Below are 14,442 nucleotides of genomic sequence, written 5' to 3'. Positions count from 1 at the left end.
TAGGTTTGGCTAGGTGATTGATTGAGGTAATATGTACATGTAGGTTTGGTTAGGTGATTGATTGAAGTACTATGTGAATATAGGTTTGGTTAGGTGATTGATTGAAGTACTATGTGAATATAGGTTTGGTTAGGTGATTGATTGAAGTACTATGTGAATATAGGTTTGGTTAGGTGATTGATTGAAGTACTATGTGAATATAGGTTTGGTTAGGTGATTGATTGAAGTACTATGTGGATAGGGGGTGAAAAGCAGTAAGTCAGTAAGTCTGGGTAGCCGTTTAATTAACTGTTCAGCAGTCTTATGGCTTTGGGGTAGAAACTGTTCAGGAGCATTTTGGTCCCAGACTTGGTGCTCCGGTACAGCTTGCCGTGTGGTAGCAGAGAGAACGGACTGTGACTTGGGTGGCTGGAGTCTGACGATTTACATTCCCTTGTCAGCTGAATATTCATCCACTGTCCCATTATTCTTATCCTATAGTTTGCTATATCAAACTGTTCCATCATTATCTCTAGTCTAAGCTTAATGGGAGAAGAGACAATGTAAGAACTCATAGCTTTGCCCGTGAATAATCACATGTAATGTTATCCATGTAAAAACCTGTAATCCATTTCTGAAAAACTATCATGACAAATCTACCATCACATCCCTCACCTGCTCTGCATGGAACTTTGTAATGGAGGACTAGGTTTTCCAGTTCAGTTAACAGCCATGTACATGATGGGTTTGTGTGTGTGTGCGTGTATGTTTGTGTACTGTATCACCAGACCTCCTGTCGGGTCCTAGATAATTACCACGGAAAGAGAAGCTATGGAAACAGGCATTAGCGTAGATTAACTGCTGCTTCCCCACGGCTGTCTCACACACACACACACACACACACACACACACACACACACACACACACACACACACACACACACACACACACACACACACACACACACACACACACACACACACACACACACACACAGCCCTGTGGCTGTCAGAGGTGGCATATGAATGAGCTAATACTCCATGTTTAGGCTGCGTGTCATTTGTGGGAGTCAATCCAACAAATAGCATTTTTCCACTTCCCTGCCGAAAGTAAACAGATTGTTCAATCTCCACACAGACTGATTGAGGCCTGCGGGGGGTGGAACTCACACACAGCCACGTGACTGAACATGAGGAGGAGGAGGAGGAGGAGGAGAAGGGAGAGAGAGAGAGATTATTGCCTGCCTGTGTGTGTTGCCTAGGCTCATGACTAGAAATTAGATTTGAATTCTCACTCCGTATCCTCTGATCCTGCCCGAACCAGCTCTAGACTCTGGAAGGAGAGTCTGTACAGCAAAGTGGGCTTTGCCCCAAGAGGATGTGTGTATTCAGAAGGGCTGAGGGAATGGAAAGGCAAGGTGGTGCCAACAGTGGGGTGTCTGTCTGTCTGTCTGTCTATCTGCAACCAGCTGTGATTATGCTGATGAGCACAGCACTCTCTTCGCCGCTCCACTCCTCTCCTTCCTTCCTCCCTCTCTTGCTCTCTCACTCGCCCCCTCCTGTGGTAAAGCCCCCCTCCCACACACACCCACACACACAGCCCTGCGTGGTATGAAGCATGCAGCGTGCTGTAATTTCACCCTCTCCCTGCCACGGGGAATAATTATACCACTCACTGCCTCCTGAGTCTATCTCCTCTCCTCTGCCTGGCCTGTATATTTCTGCCCCCTACCTTTCCTCTCAGTCCTTTTCTTCCTCTGTCTCTCCCTACTGAACAGAGCATGTGAGTGGAGTTGAGCGGTCTGAAATCCCGCTCAACGCTCATGATCAGTCGCTCCATGTCCTTTCCAACCACTCACGCTAAAAAAGCTCCTCTCTCACAGGGAAAAAAACTGCCGCTCCAAATTCGCTCCATTCATTAAAATCACAATTTAACCAACACCCATCTATTTTGTGACTACCTGGACCTACCATTTGGTTTTGAAGTATTGCAACCAAACCATATGATTTGAATGAAAAGTAATTTAATAAACAACATGAAAAGGTGACTGTAAGAAGCGCTCATCATTTCAAATAGGATTCATGTCATATTAAACAGCATATAAACACTATAAATAGGTCAGGAGTCAGACAGGGAGTCTAAGTGAATTAATTATAAATTATTTAGGCTATATTATTTCAATTATTTCAAGGCTATAGCCTACAAAGAAATACATTGTGAAGCATTTGCTAGGCTGGCAGGGACATTAAGCACTCAGAATTGAAACATTTTGTTGTGTTAAATCATTATAGTTTTTAAATTGCACATATAGGCTGCGACTTACTTGGAATTAAATACAAATGAAATGAAAAATGCCTTATTAGGCTCAGTGCCTTTGAATTCATTTTTGGAAACACGAGTTTGGCCAGAGTTTGTGGCTTCAGGATCATGCGATGAGGGCAGCAGCAGAGAATACCCTCACCGTGCTTGCAGGGCCACTGGAGATGCTAAACACCCTTCGGGCCACTCTTGCCAGGCTGGGCAGGGACGCGGAGTTGTTTTTGTTTTCTTTGATAGGTAGGCCTAAAGGTTTATAAACAAAATAACCCTTTCAAAATGGAAAGAGGTAATATGCCAGGCCTATTGGGCCAAAATCCATGATAACCTTTTGTATAGATAATAGAACGAAAATGAAGGAAATTTTAAGAAGTCAGATTTTTGGTTTATAAATACCCACCTCGTTCCTTTCTGTTAGCATGTGCACATAGTACGTACAACATCATGCATTCGGGATACTTGTCTTTTTAGATTTCACAATGTTTCTTTAGTTGTGGACACACTACTTCACCGCACTCCCTCTCTTGCTCTTGGTCCTCCTCATCTCAAGTCACCTGTAAGTTTTACTAGGTCTTTTCTGAAAATATTTAGCCAACTCCATGACAGTAGCTGAAGCAAGGGGCTATAGCAGCACGCAAGTAGACTACAAGTGCATGTCGGGCCAGGAACGCCCTGAGCCCATGAAGTGAGCACTTCTTGGAACGGTAATGGAGCAAACTTGTAGCAGGCAAGAAGGCCGATGCTCCGTCTTTGGGAAACTCGCTCCGTGCTCCAGTCAAACTGAGCATGCGCTGCTCCATGCTCTGCTCCATGCTCTGCTCCATGCTCTGCTCCATGCTCTGCTCCATGCTCTGCTACATGCTCTGCTCCATGCTCTGCTCCATGCTTTGCTCCTTGCTCTGCTCCTTGCTCCTTGCTCCTTGCTCCTTGCTCCTTGCTCTGCTCTGTACTACTGTAGCCTGGCCTCCTTCTCCCTCTTCCTCTCCTGCTCTTGCTTCTTCCATCTCTCCCTACTGAGTCTCCTCTGCCTGGCTCACTACTGTAGCCTCACCCTTCCTCTCCTCTCTTTCTCCCCCTTTCTTTCGGGCTTTTGAAAGACCCTTACTTGTTGCTTATCATTTTTTTTCTGTAATTTTAAATACATTTTTGTAAATGATTGTAAAGCCCAATATGGTAAAGCCCAAATTTGGCAGAAGCAATCGGGTCTGGGTAGGTTAAGGCCTGAACGTTGTGGGCATTTGCAGGGCTTGAGCTTAAAATTCATGCCCGTGCAGGGCTCTAGTGCACACCTCTACCCCCTCACCCTTCCTTTCTCCCCCTTTCTTCTCCCTCCTATTTTCTCCTCCTTTTTTCGCCTCCTACTCTATGGAGCCTAGAACTAAGTATGGTTGCTGTGTTTGAATTACTGCAGATAATAATCACAGTTTCGGAAAGGTTTGTCTTTTTTCTGCTGGAGTCAGGATGTATTTGTGAGGTGCATTCAGTAAAAAGTCCTGGTGTCAGCAAAAGAAAGATTACAGACACCTAGCTAGGACTTTTGGGGCTGATGATGGAGGTTTATCTAACTTAGCTTTTCTATAGTACCAGCCAGTACCAGCTCATACTGTCCACAATACCGTACCTAGGTGGATTACACTCAAATCGCATACTTTATTTTGTGGGGGGGTCAAATTACCATGTTTTTTTTACATGGATACTAGGAAATAGTAGAAATGGTGTCCCTGAGAAACATGGTTGATAGCCTGAAACATAGTTGATAACAGACTGCACCAAGCCATTAACAATCAGGAAGCACTGGGCCTCTAACAAAGATCTTAGCTCCTATGCAATCCACTTTAATTGACTTTACCAAATTAACTAATACAAACACATAGTGGGCAGTGTCAACACACACACACACACACACACTACAAATGCACACACACAGCGAGGTTTGTGTAACTGTTATTTACCGTTGAGCCACTTGGAGTTGTACTGGGCAGTCCGGAGGGGTGGCATGCCTCCTAGGCTCCGGTAGATGACGGGGTCGCGACCCGAAAAGTCTATGACAGTGGCGGCGAACAGCTCACCACTCTCCGTCACCACCGCCGTGGAGTTATGGCGAGGGTCATACGGGCACCGTGCCACGCCGTTCACACGATCCAACACGCTGGACATGTTCCCCACCTGAGCGAGGGGGAGGGAGGGGAGAGAGAGATATAGAGTGTGAGAGCAAGAAAATGATAGTAACAACACACTATCTTCTCACAGACCATATGGCTGTTTGATGTTTACATTCCAGTCATGTAGCTGGAGACGACCTTATCTTAATGCCTCCCTTCACCATTCACTCTCTAACATCCCCCACCCCTATTCCTGCCAGTTATCACTCTATCCCTCTCTTCTCTTTATCCCCCCCTTCCTTCACCCACTCCTTTATTCCACACTCTAAAAAAATTTTGCTCTAAAAACAAACCAATATGGGTTATTTGGTAACCCAGCGCTGGTTAAATAGTGGACAGAACAAGTTGGGTTATTTTGACCCAGCCAGTAGGGTCATTTGGATTACACAAACATGGGTTAAGTTAACCATCAGATGGGTATTTTTTACTGTCATGCTAGGTTGACCTAGCAGCTGGGTCTTTTTGAATGTAATCCTTCGGTTATTTTCAGGAGCAGTGGCTTATTAAGTGTGTGCCTTTCAGCTAGTGCTTATTGGCCACCCGTGAGTGTAAATGTCATTCCTGTTCATCATGTTAAGTTTACATCAAATAAAATTTTATTGATCACATACACATAGTTAGTGGATGTTAATGCGAGTGTAGCAAAATGCTTGTGCTTCTAGTTCCGACAGTGCAGTAATATCGAACAGATAATCTAACAAATTCACAATGACTACCTTATATACACAATGAAAGGGGATGGAATGGTGGAGGTGATATAATCCTTGGCTAGTCTCTCAAAGCACTTCATGATGACATTAGCTTTCCTGGGAACAGGAACAACGGTGGACATCTTGAAGCATGTGGGGACAGCAGACTGGGATAGGGATTGATTGAATATGTCCGTAAACACACCAGCCAGCTGCTTTGCGCATGCTCTGAGGACGCGGCTAGGGATACCGTCTGGGCCGGCAGCCTTGCGAGGGTTAACACGTTTAAATGTTTTACTCACGTTGGCCACAGGGAAGGAGAGCCCACAGTCTTTGGTAGCGGGCCGTGTCGGTGGCACTGTATTGTTCTCAAAGCACGCAAAGAAGTTGTTTAATATGTCTGGGAGCGAGACGTTGATGTCAGCGACGGGGCTGATTTTCTTTTTGTAATCCGTGATTGTCTGTAGACCCTGCCACATGTCTTGTGTTTGAGCCGTTGAATTGCAACTCTACTTTGTCTCTATACTGTCGCTTTGCTTGTTTGATTGCCTTGCGGAGGGAATCAAATATGTATTCGGTCATGTTTCCAGTCACCTTGCCATGATTAAATGCAGTGGTTCGTGCTTTCAGGTTTGCGCGAATTCTGCTATCAATCCACGGTTTCTGGTTAGGGAAGGTTTTAATAGTCACAGTGGGTACAACATCTCCAATGCACTTCCTAATAAACTCACTCACCGATTGAGCATATACGTCAATATATTGTCTGAGGCTACCCAGAACATATCCCAGTCCACCTGATGGAAGCAGTCTTGAAGCATGGAATCCAATTGGTCAGACCAGCGTTGGATAGACCTAAGCATGGGCACTTCCTGTTTTAGTTTCTTCCTATAGGAGGGGAGCAACAAGATGGAGTCATGGTCAGATTTACTGAGGGAGGACGGGGGAGGGCCTTGTATGCATCACGAAAGTTAGAGTAGCAGTGGTCCAGTGTTTTGCTCGAGCGGATACAACAGTCAATGTGCTGGTAGAATTTAGGTATTCTTGTTCTCAAATTAGCTTTGTTAACATCCACAGCTACAATACATGCAGCCTCAGGATATATGGTTTCCAGTTTACATAGAGTCCAGTGAAGTTCTTTCAAGGTCGTCGAGGTATCTGCATGTGGGAGGATACACAGTTGAAGTCGGAAGTTTACATACACTTAGGTTGGAGTCATTAAAACTCATTTTCAACCATTCCACAAATTTCTTCTTAATAACAAACTATAGTTTTGCCAAGTTCAAGCTTGGTCACAAATGGGTCTTCCAAATGGACAATGACCCCAAGCATACTTCCAAAGTTGTGGCAAAATGGCTTAAGGACAACAAAGTCAAGGTATTGGAGTGGCCATCAAAGCCCTGACCTCAATCCTATGGACAATTTGTGGGCAGAACTGAAAAAGCGTGTGCGAGCAAGGAGGCCTGACTCAGTTACACCAGCTCTGTCAGGAGGAATGGGCCAAAATTCACCCAACCTATTGTGGGAAGCTTGTGGAAGGCTACCCGAAACGCTTGACCAGTTAAACAATTTAAAGGCAAAGCTACCAAATACTAATTGAGTGTATGTAAACTTCTGACCCACTGGGAATGTGATGAAAGAAATAAAAGCTGAAATAAATCATTCTCTCTACTATTATTCTGACATTTCACCTTCTTAAAATAAAGTGGTGATCCTAACTGACCTAAGACAGGGAATTTTCACTCGGATTAAATGTCAGGAATTGTGAAAAACTGAGTTTAAATGTATTTGGCTAAGGTGTATGTAAACTTACGACTTCAACTGAACACGGGTGGGACTATAATCGAAAATAATTCTCTTGGGTGATAATGCCGTCGGCATTTGATTGTAAGGAATTCTAGGTCAGGTGAACAAAAGGACTTGAGTTCCTGTATGTTGTTATGATTACACCATGAGTCATTAATCAAGGGGCAAACACCCCCGCCCTTCTTCTTACCAGAGAGATGTTTGAAGAAACCCGGTGGCTGTAGTGACTCTGACAACATATCCCAAGTGAGCCATGTTTCCGTGAAACAGAGAATGTTACAATCTCTGATGTCTTTCTGGAATGCAACTCGTGCCCTAATTTTATCCACTTTGTTGTCTAGAGACTGGACATTGGCGAGTAATATGCTCGAAAGCGGTGGATGGTGTGCTCGCCTTCTAAGTCTGCCTCTCCTGCGGCGACGACGTTGTTTTGGGTCGGCCTCTGGGATAAGATCCCAAGTCCTGGGTGGTGGTCCAAACAAAGGATCCGTTTCGGGAAAGACATATTCCTGGTCGTAATATTGGTAAGTTGATGTCGCTCTTATATCCAATAGTTCTTCCCGGCTGAATGTAATAACGCTTTAGATTTTCTGGGCTAACAATGTAAGAAATAAAACATTAAAAAAACAAATTACTGTTAAGAACGTGAAGCAAGGCGACAACGTCCTGCTCCTTCCCTGAATTTTCATAAATGTTTGTATTTTATATTGCTTATTCGTCAGAATATTTAAATCACAAGCAGAAACGTATTTAGAGCCTTTTTACAAGTTTTTTCCACATCTTTTCCCAACTTAACCCACCAACACAATGTGCTGTAGGACGTTGGTACCCAGTCAGGTGCTAATGCATCTCTCTCTCCTCACTGAATGACAAATGGATGAATGGGCGATAATTGTGCATGTTACTTCACATGGTAATTTAAATGAGGTCTGAATGATAAGGAGGTGAAGAGGTTGATTTCATTTAGAAAGGCAGTAGTGTAATAATTAGTTTGTGTTATTCCCATTTATTAGCGTTGGTGCTCATGTTTATACCAAATCATTTGAATCATAGGACTTTGTAGAAGTATACAAAACGCATGACTTGTGGGTTGATATCATTCTATTTTAAGTTTTACTTTGTAAAAATATGCTGTTATTGGACTGTTTTATTTACTATAACTCTATTACTAATCAAATGCATTGTATAGGAAATGAAAACATGCTACGTGTTATGGGTAGGCCTTTAGAATATTGAAAAACATATCCTTGACTCTATCCAAGTTGATGAGTGAAGGGAAGCAAACGATGCCAGCACACTGAATGAATGATAAATGGATGAATGGGCAATAGTTGTGCAAGTTACTTCACAATGTAATTTAAATGAGGCCTAAATGAATGATAAGGAGCATGAAAAGTCTGATTTAATGTAGAACAACAATAGTGTAATGATGAGTTTGTGTTATGCATATTTATCAGTGTTGGCGCTAGTGTTAATAATTTCACCACTCACCTTGTGGGTTCATTTGTGAGGGACGAACTACTGGTTTTTCGTTTTTACTTATAGCCTAGAGCAGAGGTACTCAACTCTTACCCTACGAGGTCCAGAGCCTGCTGGTTTTCTGTTATACCTGATAATTAATTGCACACACCTGGTGTCCCAGGTCTAAATCAGTCCCTGAATAGAGGGGAACAATGAATAAATGCAGTGGAACTGGCTTCAAGGTCCAGAGTTGCGTTTGAGGGGCCTAGAGTAACATAAACGAATGAAAATGCTATTATATTCTTTGAAATTATAGATTTTTAGTATTCTAATGTTACCTAAGACCTTAATAAACTCAACCAAATCATTATTCTTCTGATAGCATATATGAAATGTATTTATTAGACTGTTAGAATGTTTTTGCGTCACTGGCTGGAAGTGTCAAAAATAGCCTATAGGTCTACGTTTTCACTAGGACTTGTAGAAGTATACAAAACATATCCTTTACTCTATCTAACCAAATAACTATTGTTGTATTTTTTACATGGATATCACTAATATTTCTTCATGTTAAGCAATTGTTTATGCACTATTTATCAAGCGTTGGCGCTAATGTTTGGGCATCTTGCGGGTTGATATGCATGTGATGCTAAAGGGGAAGCCCGGCAACATTCTCCAAGTTCTCTAGCAGGTACTTACTTATAGGCTGAAAGGCCAGGCATTTCTAGTATTAATATTGAATAACTATACAACAGAACAGATTAACATAAATGACATTTACTCTCATGGGTGACTAAAAAGAACAATCTGAAATCCACGCCCCTACGAAACTACGCCTCCAGTCATCTGATCTGACCCGTTGGGTCATATCTCAATAACCCAGCACCAATAACCCAACACCCAGCATCAATAACCCAACACCCAGCACCAATAACCCAACACCCAGCATCAATAACCCAACACCCAGCATCAATAACCCAACACCCAGCACCAATAACCCAACACCCAGCACCAATAACCCAACACCCAGCATCAATAACCCAACACCCAGCACCAATAACCCAACACCCAGCATCAATAACCCAACACCCAGAATCAATAACCCAACACCCAGCATCAATAACCCAACACCCAGAATCAATAACCCAACACCCAGCATCAATAACCCAACACCCAGAATCAATAACCCAACACCCAGAATCAATAACCCAACACCCAGCACCAATAACCCAACACCCAGCATCAATAACCCAACACCCAGCATCAATAACCCAACAGCCAGCACCAATAACCCAACAGCCAGCATCAATAACCCAACACCCAGCATCAATAACCCAACACCCAGCATCAATAACCCAACACCCAGCATCAATAACCCAACACCCAGCATCAATAACCCAACACCCAGCATCAATAACCCAACACCCAGCATCAATAACCCAACAGCCAGCACCAATAACCCAACAGCCAGCATCAATAACCCAACACCCAGCATCAATAACCCAACACCCAGCATCAATAACCCAACACCCAGCATCAATAACCCAACACCCAGCATCAATAACCCAACACTCAGCATCAATAACCCAACAGCCAGCATCAATAACCCAACACCCAGCATCAATAACCCAACACCCAGCACCAATAACCCAACACCCAGCATCAATAACCCAACACCCAGCACCAATAACCCAACACCCAGCATCAATAACCCAACACCCAGCATCAATAACCCAACACCCAGCATCAATAACCCAACACCCAGCATCAATAACCCAACACCCAGCACCAATAACCCAACACCCAGCATCAATAACCCAACACCCAGCATCAATAACCCAACACCCAGCACCAATAACCCAACACCCAGCATCAATAACCCAACACTCAGCATCAATAACCCAACAGCCAGCATCAATAACCCAACACCCAGCACCAATAACCCAACACCCAGCACCAATAACCCAACACCCAGCATCAATAACCCAACACCCAGCATCAATAACCCAACACCCAGCATCAATAACCCAACACCCAGCATCAATAACCCAACAGCCAGCATCAATAACCCAACACCCAGCATCAATAACCCAACACCCAGCATCAATAACCCAACACCCAGCATCAATAACCCAACAGTTTTTAAAGAAAACAACCCAGCATTTACAATGCACCACCCTCCTTTACTCTCTCATCATGTCCTCCCTATCACCCCCCTACCTACACCCCTGTAGGTTATCACTCCATCCATCCTCCCTGCATCCCCCATTCCCTCTTACCTCCCGGGTGATACAGAGGGGCTGGAAGGCATTGGTTCCACAGGTGATGACCTCAGTCTTATTGACCAGTAGCACGCGGAGGTAGTTCTGACACTCTACCTACAGGGAGTGGTAGAGAGCAGACAGGTTGTTCGAGGTTAGAAACCTGTGTACCTTTGTTTGTATTCACCAAACACAAGAAAACGGACAGAAACCGGGAGGGACTACATGAACTTGATAAGAATCTGGGACCAAATGGCTCCTTAACAGCTTCATAAAGACTGCTGAATAGTTCATCAAATGTCTACCCTTATTTTATTCTTATCTATTATCGTTTTTTTGCACTGACTCTCTTGCACTGACACTCCAACACACACACACAACACACACACATGCATATTGACGCCACACACACACACACACACACACACACACACACACACACACACACACACACACACACACACACACACACACACACACACACACACACACACACATTCCTTCACAGTCTTCACATATGCTGCTGCTACTCTCTGTTTAATATCTATGCAAAGTCACTTTACCCTTTACACTTTACCTACAGTACATATTAACTCAATTACCTCGACTAATCTGAACTCCTGCACAATGACTCGGTACCGGTACCCCTTGTATATAGCCTCGTTATTGTTACTGTTATTTTTATTGTGTTACTTTTTCCTTTAGTTTAGCAAGTTTGTTTTACTTAATTTAAACTCTGCATTTTTGGTTAAGGGCTCGTAAGTAAGCATTTCACCTGTTGTATTAGGTCCATGTGACAAATCAAATTTGATTTGAAACCTGATAAACGCTTGTTTTTGTTGCAAAACATTTAGCTATGGTTTGCAACAGAGTGCACTAATGAATACAACCCAGAAATACTCACTCACTGCTCACTTTAATGACATGACTGGAATGTTTTTTTTTAATCTTTCATCTGTAAAATGAAATGTAACACATTTAAACCTAATCTAATCACATCTCATTTTTATAAAGCACTGTCTGACGTTTGAGGGAAAGAAACTTTTTTGTTGTCCTTAAGTATTCTGTCTTGGCAAATAAATAACATTGCTGTGTTTCAAACTTGAGGTCAGACGGCGTTCTCCAGAGAGAATGGATTTTTTACTTTCCCTTCTCCGTTGGGCTTTTGAGATAAAAATAGCATGGCAATCAATTCTCACAAAGAAAAGCCAAATAACAAAATGATCACAGCGTTTGTTATCAGCCGTTGGAAGTACAGAAGAAGGGCTCTGCCTTGAGTGTCTTACTAAAATGTCTGTGTTATTTTTCACTTCCCAGCCAGAAAACACACTTTGATTGAAGGGACCCAATAATCACTATAAGCCACTCCCACAAGACCCCATTGAGCCCCTTGACCAGCCAGTCAACAGATGGCTTTTAAAGGAAATGGTCCTATTCAGGGAAGGTCCTGTGTGTGTGTGTGTGTGTGTGTGTGTGTGTGTGTGTGTGTGTGTGTGTGTGTGTGTGTGTGTGTGTGGATGTGTGTGGATGTGTGTGGATTCCTCCCAGGAAGTCTGAAATTCGTCGTTTACCTCGGTCTTCCCTTTGCTCTGACAGGACCTCCTGGTGTCGTCATCTGGAATCCATTCTGTTGCCTAGGAAACCAAAATAAACACATGTAAAAAGAGTGACTGGATGCAGCATTCACCTGTTGCAAAGGGGGCTGCCTGACTACTGCGTTGAAAGAGACTCACAGTGGCTGCCTGACTACTGCATTGAAAGAGACTCACCATGGCTGCTGCCTGACTACTGCGTTGAAAGAGACTCACAGTGGCTGCCTGACTACTGCGTTGAAAGAGACTCACTGTGGCTGCTGCCTGACAACTGCATTGAAAGAGACTCACTGTGGCTGCCTGACAACTGCGTTGAAAGAGACTCACTGTGGCTGCTGCCTGACTACTGCATTGAAAGAGACTCACTGTGGCTGCCTGACAACTGCATTGAAAGAGACTCACAGTGGCTGCCTGACTACTGCGTTGAAAGAGACTCACAGTGGCTGCCTGACTACTGCATTGAAAGAGACTCACCGTGGCTGCCTGACTACTTCCTTAGAAAGAGAAAGTGGCTGCCTGCAAATGCCGCAACTGTCGACGGTAATATTAACAACACAGACGCCATGAAAAGACACAAACCTTATTTTTGTTTGTTAATTGCGTCAACATGGAGCTGAGTGGGCCAGCCAGTGGATTACAAGGTGAGGTAACCAGACAGGACCATGGCTGCAACCCAGATGTCCTTAGGATGGAAATAGCATCTTCTTCTCTCATTAAAGCTAAAGCAGTGTGTTTCAGAGTCCAATCCTCCACACACACACACACACACACACCGTCCTCCAATCTTCTAACACACACACCATCCTCCAATCTTCTACCACACCAATGCCTGTTGTTTCTCCACGGCCAAATTACATTCCTTTTGAACCGTATGCCTTGGTTTTAATTAAGAATGTCCTAGCTCAGTGCTGGGGCAGACACACACGCACGCACGCACGCGCACACACACACACACACACACACACACACACACACACACACACACACACACACACACACACACACACACACACACACACACACACACACACAGCTAACAGAGCAAAATTGGCCTTTTGTATAGGAGCCTGAGAGATGGTACTCTCTCTCATGGGTATCACATTGTGTTTAGGTCTCTCAGTTTCACTAAAAATAGCCGTGGTGCTGCTGGCCTGACCCACTAGTGCTGGAACAGGGAGAGAGAAAAGCTAAAGTTGTCATGGACTCGGGCCAGAGTATACCCCCTATGTGACACTCCCCTCTCCTCCTCTCCCCTATCATTCTCCTCTCCACCTCTCCTCTAATCTATTTCAGCGAATGGGGGGCCTCTTTGCACACACTTGAGCAAAAGTCAAGCCATTCCGGTTCTCACCCTCGTAGTATTGACTTTGAGATTGAGTATCCATAACACACAACACAACCACAACGACCACCATTTTGCCTTGTTCTTCACACAGTGGAACATTGCCATGCACAACAAGGCAAGAGACTACTACAGAGACCGCATCGTGACATGAAAACAGAAAAGCTCATGTCTGGACTCTGGAAACACATTAAAGTGTCCAGAAGCGGCAGAAGGAAAAGGAAAGAGGGTAAGAAGGAAATTGATTAGTTCAATAAATCTATGTTTAGCTCATCGAGAGAGAGGATCTGCGACCTAAATGGCACACTATTCCTTACATAGTGCACTACTTATGACAAAAGTAGTATACTATATAGGGAAAAGGGTGCCATTTGGTCTGCTCGACCCTGATGAGGCTGGGTGTTATCTCGGTCTGAGAGACTCTTTTCAATTAACCTTCCTCATACTGCCATTAATAGAGAGAGAGAGAACAGAGAGAGGGATAGAACAGAGAGGGGAGAGAGAGAAAGAGAGAGAGGGAGATAGGGAGAGAGATAGGTAAAGGGAGAGAGATAGGTAAAGAGAGAGAGAGGGAGGGGGGGAGGGGGGAGGGAGGGAGAGAAAAAGAGAGTGGGATAGGAGAGAGAGATCGAGAGAGAGAGTCATGTAGGCCAGCCAGGCTTACAGGCCCACTGTGATTCAATTAGACAACTAGGACAGTTTAAACTCAGGACAGATAAGGGGTAGGCCATCATTGTAAATAAGAATTTGTTCTTAACTGACTTGCCTAGTTAAATAAAGGTGAAATAAAAAAATTCAAATAAGAGCCAGGACCTCAAATTAATTATTATTTGTGT

General features: G+C 43.8%; 1 protein-coding gene across 7 annotated transcripts in view; it reads right to left on the bottom strand.

The window, feature by feature from the left end:
* The window catches only part of LOC115155608 (semaphorin-5B), a 311,769-nt gene that overhangs the window by 89,178 nt on the left and 208,149 nt on the right, over positions 1–14,442 (bottom strand). For all 7 annotated transcript variants that reach the window (XM_029702384.1, XM_029702388.1, XM_029702382.1 and 4 more), the window contains exons 6-8: positions 12,244–12,306; positions 10,691–10,789; positions 4,249–4,462 (exon numbers count right to left, since the gene is read on the bottom strand). In XM_029702384.1, the coding sequence (XP_029558244.1) occupies positions 4,249–4,462; positions 10,691–10,789; positions 12,244–12,306 (376 nt within the window). The remainder of the gene's footprint in view (positions 1–4,248; positions 4,463–10,690; positions 10,790–12,243; positions 12,307–14,442) is intronic.

The sequence above is a fragment of the Salmo trutta genome, chromosome 20, assembly GCF_901001165.1.
Source record: "Salmo trutta chromosome 20, fSalTru1.1, whole genome shotgun sequence".
Taxonomy (NCBI): domain Eukaryota; kingdom Metazoa; phylum Chordata; class Actinopteri; order Salmoniformes; family Salmonidae; genus Salmo; species Salmo trutta.
The sequence above is the reverse complement of the archived record's forward strand: the minus strand, read 5'-3'. Positions and strand labels throughout refer to the sequence as shown.